Here is a 14,989-nt window from a genome sequence, read left to right on the forward strand (position 1 = left end):
TGGATGGATGGATGGATGGATGGATGGATGGATGGATGGATGGATGGATGGATGGATGGATGGATGGATGGATGGATGGATGGATGGATGGATGGATGGATGGATGGATGGATGGATGGATGGATGGATGGATGGATGGATGGATGGATGGATGGATGGATGGATGGATGGATGGATGGATGGATGGATGGGAGGGATGGGATGGATAGATTGGATGGATGGATGGATGGATGGATGGATGGATGGATGGATGGGATATATGGGATGGATGGAATGGATGGCTTTTTCATGCACATAATATGGAAACTTGAGAGCTCCAGGAAGCTAGAAAGTAAACCTTTAACAATGTGGCTTCTTCCTGTGGGCATAGGGCTGGATTAATTTCCTTACCCATAAAGTGTTTTAAAAAGTGGCCAGAAAAGTGCTCTTACCAGACATCTTCGGCCCTCTCTCAAACACGCTCCCATTGCGGCTCAGTTTGGACTTGGAGTCAGCACCCGATCGGCCAAGATTAAATATTGACTTCCATTTCTTGGATTTGGTGGACAGCTTTCTCCTGGAAGAAAAAAAAGTAGACACTGGATTTTACTTGTGGGCAAATGTTTCGAAATATCTGGGAAGGGCCAAAGTGGGACTCAGTCAAAGCTTTATTAAGTGTTGCACTCAATGAAACGAAAGTTGACATTTCCAATAGATGTGAATTGATAAATTAGGGGAAAGCAATAATGCCATAGAAATTGTATTAAAAGTCATATTAGTCAATTGCGAAAGGGTATGCACTATATCATAAGATGCGATGATGCACATAACATAACCATGTGAGTAGAACTAATTAGGCAAGTATGGGAGTATAGCTAATTAGGCAATTACGTGTGCAAAGGTCATTTGGACACAGAACCAGCCCTAAAGCCAGGGCTTTAAGTGGGCTGGGGCTAGCCCGGGTCGAGCCCTGGCAGTCTCCGGAAAGGACTCCTGAGCAGGGCCCTTCCTGGCCCACCCTGACTAGCCCCAGCTACACTGACACCTCAAGAGCCTGTGTAGCAAAGCGCTGCACAGTTACACGGACTGCCTTCAGGTGTCAGCACTTCAGAAGTACGACATCTGCAGACAGTGTAACCGTGGCTTCGGCCTGCTAGATGACTCTGTACGCCGAAGCAGAAGGAGGGCTGGAGGGCCCAGTCTCTCCTTTGGTTTCTGAGTAAAGAGTCATCACACAGCATGAAGTCTCAGTTAAAAGGCTTCATGCTGCGTGATGACTCTTTACTCGGAAACAAAAGGAGAAACTGGGGCCTCCAGCCCTCCTCCTGTTTCGGAGTACAGAGTCATCAGGCAGCAGACATCCCTTTCATTCAAGGAGCCCGTGGTTTTTAAGCTTGTGGCGGCTTTAATGAAAAGGCTGCCTGCTGTCCGTGAGAGATGGGGCGCACCAAAGGTAATAATTCCAGTGCACCCAAGCTCCCCTGCTTTCACCAGCACCCTATGTCCCCCCAATTGGCGAGGGGGGGGGCTCTCGTTATGGGCCATGACCTAGGTCAGGCCATGTCCCCTAATGAGATCCCACCCCTCAATTTACCACCCCACTTAAGGCACTGCCTAAAGCAGACACACTTGCAATGCAATAACCAACAGATACTTTAACGGCTTATTGAAAAGTATGACAGAGCATGTTCTGTGGCAATGTACTGAGAGTTTATTCAGACATGAAAGTTCTGGAGGGCTCCTACATCATCCGAAAAGTGGCTCTAACATGTCCTGATCCCCAATTGGAGAACCTTGCAAGAGCTCAGGCGGGGCGGAGTGCACTCAGCTGAACTGCAATTACTGCCCAGCAACGCCAGCAGAGAACTGAATCACTGCAACTCAGAAATCAGTATTTTTCTTTATTTGTCTGCAGTATCCATGTTAAAAAAAAGTTATTGTGCCAGGTGTGCGTTAATTGTAAGTTGGAGTCTGTCTCAAACTCTTTCTTCTGTTAACTAGAAAATGTCAGGAGTGGCGTGCATGACGCAGAGTGAGTAAAAAAGAACACTCCAGTCTGAGTGCATTGCTGTTAAAGTAGCAATTTACATAACTTTACCAAACAGTATATTCCCTGGCAGTGCTCCACGGGCCAAAAACTTACGTTCTCCGCAGTTCAACGTGCATCTTTTTAATTGGGACTGCATATTAAGCACAGGCTGTTTTACCTTTATATCATAGCTGGGAATAGTTACCAGAGGCTGGCTGCACCTTCATGTCATAGCAGGGACTGTTTACCAGAGGCTGGCTGCACCTTCATGTCATAGCAGGGACTGTTTACCAGAGGCTGGCTGCACCTTCATGTCATAGCAGGGACTGTTTACCAGAGGCTGGCTGCACCTTCATGTCATAGCAGGGACTGTTTACCAGAGGCTGGCTGCACCATAATGTCATAGCAGGGACTGTTTACTAGAGGCTGGCTGCACCTTCATGTCATAGCAGGGACTGTTTACCAGAGGCTGGCTGCACCATAATGTCATAGCAGGGACTGTTTACTAGAGGCTGGCTGCACCTTCATGTCATAGCAGGGACTGTTTACCAGAGGCTGGCTGCACCTTCATGTCATAGCAGGGACTGTTTACCAGAGGCTGGCTGCACCTTCATGTCCTAGCTGGGACCGTTTACCAGAGGCTGGCTGCACCTTCATGTCATAGCAGGGACTGTTTACCAGAGGCTGGCTGCACCTTCATGTCATAGCAGGGACTGTTTACTAGAGGCTGGCTGCACCTTCATGTCATAGCAGGGACTGTTTACCAGAGGCTGGCTGCACCTTCATGTCATAGCAGGGACTGTTTACCAGAGGCTGGCTGCACCTTCATGTCATAGCAGGGACTGTTTACTAGAGGCTGAGGCTGGCTGCACCATAATGTCATAGCAGGGACTGTTTACTAGAGGCTGGCTGCACCTTCATGTCATAGCAGGGACTGTTTACCAGAGGCTGGCTGCACCTTCATGTCATAGCAGGGACTGTTTACTAGAGGCTGAGGCTGGCTGCACCATAATGTCATAGCAGGGACTGTTTACTAGAGGCTGGCTGCACCTTCATGTCATAGCAGGGACTGTTTACCAGAGGCTGGCTGCACCTTCATGTCATAGCAGGGACTGTTTACCAGAGGCTGGCTGCACCTTCATGTCATAGCAGGGACTGTTTACCAGAGGCTGGCTGCACCTTCATGTCATAGCAGGGACTGTTTACCAGAGGCTGGCTGCACCTTCATGTCATAGCAGGGACTGTTTACCAGAGGCTGGCTGCACCTTCATGTCATAGCAGGGACTGTTTACTAGAGGCTGGATGCACCTTCATGTCATAGCAGGGACTGTTTACCAGAGGCTGGCTGCACCTTCATGTCATAGCAGGGACTGTTTACCAGAGGCTGGCTGCACCTTCATGTCATAGCAGGGACTGTTTACCAGAGGCTGGCTGCACCTTCATGTCATAGCAGGGACTGTTTACTAGAGGCTGAGGCTGGCTGCACCATAATGTCATAGCAGGGACTGTTTACTAGAGGCTGGCTGCACCTTCATGTCATAGCAGGGACTGTTTACCAGAGGCTGGCTGCACCTTCATGTCATAGCAGGGACTGTTTACCAGAGGCTGGCTGCACCTTCATGTCATAGCAGGGACTGTTTACTAGAGGCTGGCTGCACCATAATGTCATAGCAGGGACTGTTTACCAGAGGCTGGCTGCACCTTCATGTCATAGCAGGGACTGTTTACTAGAGGCTGAGGCTGGCTGCACCATAATGTCATAGCAGGGACTGTTTACTAGAGGCTGGCTGCACCTTCATGTCATAGCAGGGACTGTTTACCAGAGGCTGGCTGCACCTTCATGTCATAGCAGGGACTGTTTACCAGAGGCTGGCTGCACCTTCATGTCATAGCAGGGACTGTTTACCAGAGGCTGGCTGCACCTTCATGTCATAGCAGGGACTGTTTACTAGAGGCTGGCTGCAACTTCATGTCATAGCAGGGACTGTTTACCAGAGGCTGGCTGCACCTTCATGTCATAGCAGGGACTGTTTACCAGAGGCTGGCTGCACCTTCATGTCATAGCAGGGACTGTTTACCAGAGGCTGGCTGCACCTTCATGTCATAGCAGGGACTGTTTACCAGAGGCTGGCTGCACCATAATGTCATAGCAGGGACTGTTTACTAGAGGCTGGCTGCACCTTCATGTCATAGCAGGGACTGTTTACTAGAGGCTGGCTGCACCTTCATGTCATAGCAGGGACTGTTTACTAGAGGCTGGCTGCACCTTCATGTCATAGCAGGGACTGTTTACCAGAGGCTGGCTGCACCTTCATGTCCTAGCTGGGACCATTTACCAGAGGCTGGCTGCACCTTCATGACATAGATGCAACTGTTTACTAGCGGCTGGCTGCACCTTCATGTCACAGATGGGACTATTTACCAGAGGCTGGCTGCACCTTCATATCATCGCTGGGACGTTTTACCAGAGCCTGGCTGCACCTTCATTTCATAGCTGGGACTATTTACCAGAGGCTGGCTGCACCTTCATATCATCGCTGGGACGTTTTACCAGAGGCTGGCTGCACCTTCATTTCATAGCTGGGACTATTTAGCAGAGGCTGGCTGCACCTTCATGTCATAGCTGGGACTATTTACTAGAGGCTTGCTGCACCTTCATGTCACAGATGGGACTATTTACCAGAGGCTGGATGCACCTTCATGTCATAGCCTGGACTATTTACCAGAGGCTGGCTGCACCTTCATGTCATAGCTGGGACTATTTAATAGAGGCTTGCTGCACCTTCATGTCACAGATGGGACTATTTAGCAGAGGCTGGCTGCACCTTCATGTCATAGCTGGGACTATTTAATAGAGGCTTGCTGCACCTTCATGTCACAGATGGGACTATTTAGCAGAGGCTGGCTGCACCTTCATGTCACAGATGGGACTATTTAGCAGAGGCTGGCTGCACCTTCATGTCATAGCTGGGACTATTTACTAGAGGCTGGCTGCACCTTCATGTCAAAGCTGGGTATATTTACTTCTTGTGCTTCAATGTCATCGCTGGGAGTTTTTTGTGGGGTCTGACTGTTCCGCTAATTCATAGCTGGGTATATTTACCAGCGGCTGGCTGCACATTAATGTCATAGCTTGGAATATTTGCCAGAGTCTTGCTGTGCTTTAATATCATAACTAGAAATATTTAGCAGATGCAGGCTGTACCTTAATATCACAGCTGGGAATATTTACCAGAGGCTGGCTGCACCTTAATATCACAGCTGGGAATATTTACCAGAGGCTGGCTCTGCATTAATATCACAGCTGGGAATATTTAGTAGAATCTGTCTCTGCCTTAATATCACAGCTGGGAATATTTATCAGAGGATGACTGTACTTTTATCAGAAAACAGTATATGGTGGAAGGCACAACAATATTAAAAGTATATAAATTCAGGTCATTTCGCTAGGATATGATCATTTGAACTTAGGTAGTTCATATACAGTTTCAGGTGCAGCAGGGAGATTCTCGAGGCCACTCGAGATCCTAAAATATGAAACACCAAACACACACCAGCTGTTGCCAGCTGATAACCCTATGCTGCACTCCTGATGGGGAGACAAGTCCCCAAGGTTATTTTCAGTATCAGGTGAACCCAATCCGACTCCAACAAGGAGAAGTCTTAAGTCACGAGAGACCACACTGTCAATTAAATTACAATGCAAGAAAGCCTTCACTGTACTCAAAAAATATTTATATGCTAAACAAGATATAAATAGCATCTGTCTCTCTGCTTGTATACAGAGAAGCACCACCAAGCTGAGACAAAACAGTTTTAGACAGATAAAGTATTTTTATGTATATAGGCAAATGAATTTCACAAAAGGTGCGTTCCAATGTTACATCCACACTATTAACTCATAGCGTGGTTATCATTAGAAACAAAAGTAGTTATACATTTAAACAACGACAATATTCTGAGCTGAATCACAGTCCTCAAAAACATACAAATGTTCTCAAAACGTTATTCGTGGAGTAACACATTTAAATATTGAATTATTTAACACAATTGTCCATCTGGGCAGTACACTTCTTTCTGCTCAAAATCTCCTAAACACAACCATGTGTACCGACACGTTTCGGATTACTCAACAATCCTTCTTCAGGGTAGGATGTATTAAAGTTTCAAAAGTTGTTCATTCATTCCTCATTCCATTGTACGTATCAACAACCGGGATCAATTCGGAAGGAAGACCAGTGCCTCTCCCCGGGTGAACACGATGGTGAAGGGCTGGGTTTTCCAGTGGGTGGGGGCTGTGATCCGCACCACTTAATAAGGACCACTGAGCTGGGACTTCTGGAAGTGTAGTTTATTCTCCAGTATTAAACCCGGAGGGCACCTCTGTGTAGGTGTATCTTCATAACCACTATTATATTAGTGGAGATGCATGGTGGACAGCTTGCATCATTTGTGGCTTGATCCACCACTGCTAACTGTAGTGCTGCCTCTTTGTAAAGCTGTGCTCGTTTGAGGTTGATTTACTGCGCTCGGCTTGGCAGACGCTGTTTTCTTTGATGCGCGCTGCCTGTACTTTTATACTATAACTGGAAATATTTAGCCGAGGCTTGCTGTGCCTTAATGTCATCGGTTGGAATTTTTAGCAGGGGCTGGCTGCTACGTTAATTCATAGCTGAAAATATTTACCAGCGGCTGGCTGCACCTTAATGTTATAGCTGGGACTATTCAGCAGGGGCTGGCTGTACCTTTACATCACAGCTAGGAATATTTAGCAGGGGCTGGCTGTGCCATTATATAACAGCTAGGAATATTTAGGAGAGGCTGGCAGTACCCTTATATCACAGCTAGGACTATTTTGCAGGGGCTGGCTGTACCTTTGTAGCACACCTGTGAATATTTAGCAGAGGCTGGCTGTACCTTTATATATATATATGACAGGTAGGAATATCTAGCAGAGGCTGGCAGTTCCTTTATATCACAGCTAGGAATATTTAGGAGAGGCTGGCGGTACCTTTATATCACTGCTAGTAATATTTAAGAGAGGCTGGCTGTATATTTATATCACACCTAGGAATATTTACGAGAGGCTGGCTGTACCTTTTTATCACCGCTAGGAATATTTCGGAGAGGCTGGCTGTACCTTTATATCACAGCTAGGAATGTTTAGCAGGGCTGGCTGTACCTTTATAGCACACTTGTGAATATTTAGGAGAGGCTGGCTGTACCTTTATATCACAGGTAGGAATATTTAGCAGGTGCTGGCTGTACCTTTATAGCACACCTGTGAATATTTAGCAGAGACTGGCTGTACCTTTATATATATTACAGGTAGGAATATTTAGCAGAGGCTGGCTGTACCTTTATATATATATATATCACAGGTAGGAATATTTAGCAGGGGCTGGCTGTACCTTTATATCACAGCTAGAAATATTTAGGAGAGGCTGGCTGTACCTTTATATCACAGCTAGGAATATTTGCAGGGGCTGGCTGTACATTTATATCACAGCTAGGAATATTTAGGAGAGGCTGGCTGTACCTTTATATCACCGCTAGAAATATTTAGGAGAGGCTGGCTGTACCTTTATATCACAGCTAGGAATATTTAGGAGAGGCTGGCTGTACCTTTATATCACCGCTAGGAATATTTAGGAGAGGTTGGCTGTACCTTTATATCACAGCTAGGAATGTTTAGCAGGGGCTGGCTGTACCTTTATAGCACACTTGTGAATATTTAGGAGAGGCTGGCTGTACCTTTATATCACAGGTAGGAATATTTAGCAGGGGCTGGCTGTACCTTTATAGCACACCTGTGAATATTTAGCAGAGACTGGCTGTACCTTTATATATATATCACAGGTAGGAATATTTAGCAGAGGCTGGCTGTACCTTTATATATATATCACAGGTAGGAATATTTAGCAGGGGCTGGCTGTACCTTTATATCACCGCTAGGAATATTTAGGAGAGGCTGGCTGTGCCTTCATATCACTGCTAGTAATATTTAAGAGAGGCTGGCTGTACCTTTATATCACAGCTAGGAATATTTAGGAGAGGCTGGCTGTACCTTTATATCACAGCTAGAAATATTTAGGAGAGGCTGGCTGTACCTTTATATCACAGCTAGCAATATTTAGGGGAGGCTGGCTGTACCTTTATATCACCGATAGGAATATTTAGGAGAGGCTGGCTGTACCTTTATATCACCGCTAGAAATATTTAGGAGAGGCTGGCTGTACCTTTATATTATCACAGCTAGAAATATTTAGGAGAGGCTGGCTGTACCTTTATATCACAACTAGAAATATTTAGGAGAGGCTGGCTGTACCTTTATATCACAGCTAGAAATATTTAGGAGAGGCTGGCTGTACCTTTATATCACAGCTAGAAATATTTAGGAGAGGCTGGCTGTGCCTTTATATCAAAGCTAGAAATATTTAGGAGAGGCTGGCTGTACCTTTATATCACCGCTAGGAATATTTAGGAGAGGCTGGCTGTACCTTTATATCACAGCTAGAAATATTTAGGAGAGGCTGGCTGTACCTTTATATCACAGCTAGGAATATTTAGGAGAGGCTGGCTGTACCTTTTTATCACCGCTAGGAATATTTGGGAGAGGCTGGCTGTACCTTTATATCACTGGTAGAAATATTTAGGAGAGGCTGGCTGTGCCTTTATATCACAGCTAGGAATATTTAGCAGGGGCTGGCTGTGTCATTATATCACAGCTAGGAATATTTAGGAGAGGCTGGTTTTACCTTTATATCACCGCTAGTAATATTTAAGAGAGGCTGGCTATACCTTTATATCACCGCTAGGAATATTTAGGAGAGGCTGGCTGTACCTTTATATAACAGCTAGGAATATTTAGGAGAGGCTGGCAGTACCCTTATATCACAGCTAGGAATATTTAGCAGGGGCTGGCTGTACATCTATATCATAGCTGGGACTATTTTGCAGGGGCTGGCTGTACCTGTGTAGCACACCTGTGAATATTTAGCAGAGGCTGGCTGTACCTTCATATATATATGACAGGTAGGAATATTTAGCAGAGGCTGGCTGTACCTTTATATCACCGCTAGGAATATTTAGGAGAGGCTGGCTGTACCTTTATATCACAGCTCGGAATGTTTAGCAGGGGCTGGCTGTACATTTATATCATAGCTGGGACTATTTTGCAGAGGCTGGCTGTACCTTTATATCACAGCTAGGAATATTTAGGAGAGGCTGGCTGTACCTTTATATCACCGCTAGGAATATTTAGGAGAGGCTGGCTGTACCTTTATATCACAGCTATAAATATTTAGGAGAGGCTGGCTGTACCTTTTTATCACAGCTAGGAATATTTAGGAGAGGCTGGCTGTACCTTTATATCACAGGTAGGAATATTTAGCAGGGGCTGGCTGTACCTTTATAGCACACCTGTGAATATTTAGCAGAGACTGGCTGTACCTTTATATATATATTACAGGTAGGAATATTTAGCAGAGGTTGGCTGTACCTTTATATATATATCACAGGTAGGAATAGTTAGCAGGGGCTGGCTGTACCTTTATATCACCGCTAGGAATATTTAGGAGAGGCTGGCTGTACCTTTATATCACAGCTAGGAATATTTAGGAGAGGCTGGCTGTACCTTTATATCACCGCTAGGAATATTTAGGAGAGGCTGGCTGTACCTTTATATCACAGCTAGGAATATTTAGGAGAGGCTGGCTGTACCTTTATATCACCGCTAGGAATATTTAGGAGAGGCTGGCTGTACCTTTATATCACAGCTAGAAATATTTAGGAGAGGCTGGCTGTACCTTTATACCACAGCTAGAAATATTTAGGAGAGGCTGGCTGTACCTTTATATCACAGCTAGAAATATTTAGGAGAGGCTGGCAGTTCCTTTATATCACAGCTAGGAATATTTAGGAGAGGCTGGCTGTGCCTTTATATCACAGCTAGGAATATTTAGCAGGGGCTGGCTGTGCCATTATATCACAGGTAGGAATATTTAGGAGAGGCTGGTTTTACCTTTATATCACCGCTAGTAATATTTAAGAGAGGCTGGCTATACCTTTATATCACCGCTATGAATATTTAGGAGAGGCTGGCTGTACCTTTATATAACAGCTAGGAATATTTAGGAGAGGCTGGCAGTACCCTTATATCACAGCTGGGAATATTTAGCAGGGGCTGGCTGTACCTTTATATATATATGACAGGTAGGAATATTTAGCAGAGGCTGGCTGTACCTTTATATCACCGCTAGGAATATTTAGGAGAGGCTGGCTGTACCTTTATATCACAGCAAGGAATATTTAGGAGAGGCTGGCTGTACCTTTATATCACAGCTAGGAATGTTTAGCAGGGGCAGGCTGTACATTTATTTCATAGCTGGGACTATTTTGCAGAGGCTGGCAGTTCCTTTATATCACAGCTAGGAATATTTAGGAGAGGCTGGCTGTACCTTTATATCACAGCTAGGAATATTTAGCAGGGGCTGGCTGTGCCATTATATCACAGCTAGGAATATTTAGGAGAGGCTGGTTTTACCTTTATATCACTGCTAGTAATATTTAAGAGAGGCTGGCTATACCTTTATATCACCGCTAGGAATATTTAGGAGAGGCTGGCTGTACCTTTATATAACAGCTAGTAATATTTAGGAGAGGCTGGCGGTACCCTTATATCACAGCTGGGAATATTTAGCAGGGGCTGGCTGTACATCTATATCATAGCTGGGACTCTTTTGCAGGGGTTGGCTGTACCTTTGTAGCACACCTGTGAATATTTAGCAGAGGCTGGCTGTACCTTTATATATATATGACAGGTAGGAATATTTAGCAGAGGCTGGCTGTACCTTTATATCACTGCTAGGAATATTTAGGAGAGGCTGGCTGTACCTTTATATCACAGCTAGGAATATTTAGGAGAGGCTGGCTGTACCTTTATATCACCGCTAGGAATATTTAGGAGAGGCTGGCTGTACCTTTATATCACAGCTAGAAATATTTAGGAGAGGCTGGCTGTACCTTTATATCACAGCTAGAAATATTTAGGAGAGGCTGGCTGTACCTTTATATCACAGCTAGAAATATTTAGGAGAGGCTGGCAGTTCCTTTATATCACAGCTAGGAATATTTAGGAGAGGCTGGCTGTGCCTTTATATCACAGCTAGGAATATTTAGCAGGGGCTGGCTGTGCCATTATATCACAGCTAGGAATATTTAGGAGAGGCTGGTTTTACCTTTATATCACCGCTAGTAATATTTAAGAGAGGCTGGCTATACCTTTATATCACCGCTAGGAATATTTAGGAGAGGCTGGCTGTACCTTTATATAACAGCTAGGAATATTTAGGAGAGGCTGGCTGTACCTTTATATCACAGCTAGGAATGTTTAGCAGGGGCTGGCTGTACCTTTATATATATATGACAGGTAGGAATATTTAGGAGAGGCTGGCTGTACCTTTATATCACAGCTAGGAATATTTAGGAGAGGCTGGCTGTACCTTTATATCACAGCTAGGAATGTTTAGCAGGGGCTGGCTGTACATTTATATCATAGCTGGGACTATTTTGCAGAGGCTGGCAGTTCCTTTATATCACAGCTAGGAATATTTAGGAGAGGCTGGCTGTGCCATTATATCACAGCTAGGAATATTTAGGAGAGGCTGGTTTTACCTTTATATCACCGCTAGTAATATTTAAGAGAGGCTGGCTGTACCTTTATATCACAGCTAGGAATATTTAGGAGAGGCTGGCTATACCTGTATATCACTGCTAGGAATATTTAGGAGAGGCTGGCTGTACCTTTATATAACAGCTAGGAATATTTAGGAGAGGCTGGCGGTACCCTTATATCACAGCTGGGAATATTTAGCAGGGGCTGGCTGTACCTTTATATATATATGACAGGTAGGAATATTTAGCAGAGGCTGGCTGTACCCTTATATCACTGCTAGGAATATTTAGGAGAGGCTGGCTGTACCTTTATATCACAGCTAGGAATGTTTAGCAGGGGCTGGCTGTACATTTATATCATAGCTGGGACTATTTTGCAGAGGCTGGCTGTACCTTTATATCACAGCTAGGAATGTTTAGCAGGGGCTGGCTGTACATTTATATCACAGCTAGGAATGTTTAGCAGGGGCTGGCTGTACCTTTATAGCACACTTGTGAATATTTAGGAGAGGCTGGCTGTACCTTTATATCACAGGTAGGAATATTTAGCAGGGGCTGGCTGTACCTTTATAGCATACCTGTGAATATTTAGCAGAGACTGGCTGTACCTTTATATATATATTACAGGTAGGAATATTTAGCAGAGGCTGGCTGTACCTTTATATATATATCACAGGTAGGAATAGTTAGCAGGGGCTGGCTGTACCTTTATATCACCGCTAGGAATATTTAGGAGAGGCTGGCTGTACCTTTATATCACAGCTAGGAATATTTAGGAGAGGCTGGCTGTACCTTTATATCACAGCTAGAAATATTTAGGAGAGGCTGGCTGTACCTTTATATCACAGCTAGAAATATTTAGGAGAGGCTGGCTGTACCTTTATATTATCACAGCTAGAAATATTTAGGAGAGGCTGGCTGTACCTTTATATCACAACTAGAAATATTTAGGAGAGGCTGGATGTACCTTTATATCACAGCTAGAAATATTTAGGAGAGGCTGGCTGTACCTTTATATCACAGCTAGAAATATTTAGGAGAGGCTGGCTGTACCTTTATATCACAGCTAGAAATATTTAGGAGAGGCTGGCTGTACCTTTATATCACCGCTAGGAATATTTAGGAGAGGCTGGCTGTACCTTTATATCACAGCTAGAAATATTTAGGAGAGGCTGGCTGTACCTTTATATCACAGCTAGGAATATTTATCAGAGGCTGGCTGTACCTTTATATCACCGCTAGGAATATTTAGGAGAGGCTGGCTGTACCTTTATATCACAGCTAGAAATATTTAGTAGAGGCTGGCTGTGCCTTTATATCACAGATAGGAATATTTAGCAGGGGCTGGCTGTGCCATTATATCACAGCTAGGAATATTTAGGAGAGGCTGGTTTTACCTTTATATCACCGCTAGTAATATTTAAGAGAGGCTGGCTATACCTTTATATCACCGCTAGGAATATTTAGGAGAGGCTGGTTGTACCTTTATATAACAGTTAGGAATATTTAGGAGAGGCTGGCAGTACCCTTATATCACAGCTAGGAATATTTAGCAGGGGCTGGCTGTACATCTATATCATAGCTGGGACTATTTTGCAGGGGCTGGCTGTACCTTTGTAGCACACCTGTGAATATTTAGCAGAGGCTGGCTGTACCTTTATATATATATGACAGGTAGGAATATTTAGCAGAGGCTGGCTGTACCTTTATATATATATATATCACAGCTAGCAATATTTAGGGGAGGCTGGCTGTACCTTTATATCACCGCTAGGAATATTTAGGAAAGGCTGGCTGTACCTTTATATCACAGCTAGGAATATTTAGGAGAGGCTGGCTGTACCTTTATATCACTGCTAGTAATATTTAAGAGAGGCTGGCTGTACCTTTATATCACAGCTAGGAATATTTAGGAGGGGCTGGCTGTACCTTTATATCACCGCTAGGAATATTTAGGAGAGGCTGGCTGTACCTTTATATCACAGCTAGGAATGTTTAGCAGGGGCTGGCTGTACCTTTATAGCACACTTGTGAATATTTAGGAGAGGCTGGCTGTACCTTTATATCACAGGTAGGAATATTTAGCAGGGGCTGGCTGTACCTTTATAGCACACCTGTGAATATTTAGCAGAGACTGGCTGTACCTTTATATATATATATTACGTGTAGGAATAGTTAGCAGGGGCTGGCTGTACCTTTATATCACAGGTAGGAATAGTTAGGAGAGGCTGGCTGTACCTTTATATCACAGCTAGGAATATTTAGGAGAGGCTGGCTGTACCTTTATATCACAGCTAGAAATATTTAGGAGAGGCTGGCTGTACCTTTATATCACAGCTAGAAATATTTAGGAGAGGCTTGCTGTACCTTTATATCACCGCTAGGAATATTTAGGAGAGGCTGGCTGTACCTTTATATCACCGCTAGAAATATTTAGGAGAGGCTGGCTGTACCTTTATATCACCGCTAGGAATATTTAGGAGAGGCTGGCTGTACCTTTATATCACAGCTAGAAATATTTAGGAGAGTCTGGCTGTACCTTTATATCACAGCTAGAAATATTTAGGAGAGGCTGGCTGTACCTTTATATCACAGCTAGAAATATTTAGGAGAGGCTGGCTGTACCTTTATATCACCGCTAGGAATATTTAGGAGAGGCTGGCTGTACCTTTATATCACCGCTAGAAATATTTAGGAGAGGCTGGCTGTACCTTTATATCACAGCTAGAAATATTTAGGAGAGTCTGGCTGTACCTTTATATCACAGCTAGAAATATTTAGGAGAGGCTGGCTGTACCTTTATATCACCGCTAGGAATATTTAGGAGAGGCTGGTTTTACCTTTATATATATATATATATATATATATATATATATATATATATATATATATATATATATATATATCTCGCAGGTAGGAATATTTAGCAGCCTTTATATCACAGCTAGAAATATTTAGGAATTTAGGAGAGGCTGGCAGTTTCTTTATATCACAGCTAACAATATTTAGGAGAGGCTGGTTGTGCCTATATATATATATATATATATATATACATATATATATATATATATATATATATCGCAGGTAGGAATATTTAGGAGAGGCTGGCTGTACCTTTATATCACAGCTAGGAATATTTAGGAGAGGCTGGCTGTACCTTTATATCACCGCTAGAAATATTTAGGAGAGGCTGGCTGTACCTTTATATCACAGCTAGAAATATTTAGGAGAGTCTGGCTGTACCTTTATATCACAGCTAGAAATATTTAGGAGAGGCTGGCTGTACCTTTATATCACCGCTAGGAA

General features: G+C 43.9%; 1 protein-coding gene across 1 annotated transcript in view; it reads right to left on the reverse strand.

Annotated features, from left to right (window-relative positions):
• The window catches only part of ARHGAP31 (Rho GTPase activating protein 31), a 603,437-nt gene that overhangs the window by 36,772 nt on the left and 551,676 nt on the right, over positions 1-14,989 (reverse strand). The window contains exon 8 of the mRNA XM_069635924.1: positions 432-556. Within this exon, the coding sequence (XP_069492025.1) occupies positions 432-556 (125 nt within the window). The remainder of the gene's footprint in view (positions 1-431; positions 557-14,989) is intronic.

Source organism: Ambystoma mexicanum, chromosome 7p (assembly GCF_040938575.1).
Source record: "Ambystoma mexicanum isolate Mex_15411 chromosome 7p, UKY_AmexF1_1, whole genome shotgun sequence".
Classification (NCBI taxonomy): domain Eukaryota; kingdom Metazoa; phylum Chordata; class Amphibia; order Caudata; family Ambystomatidae; genus Ambystoma; species Ambystoma mexicanum.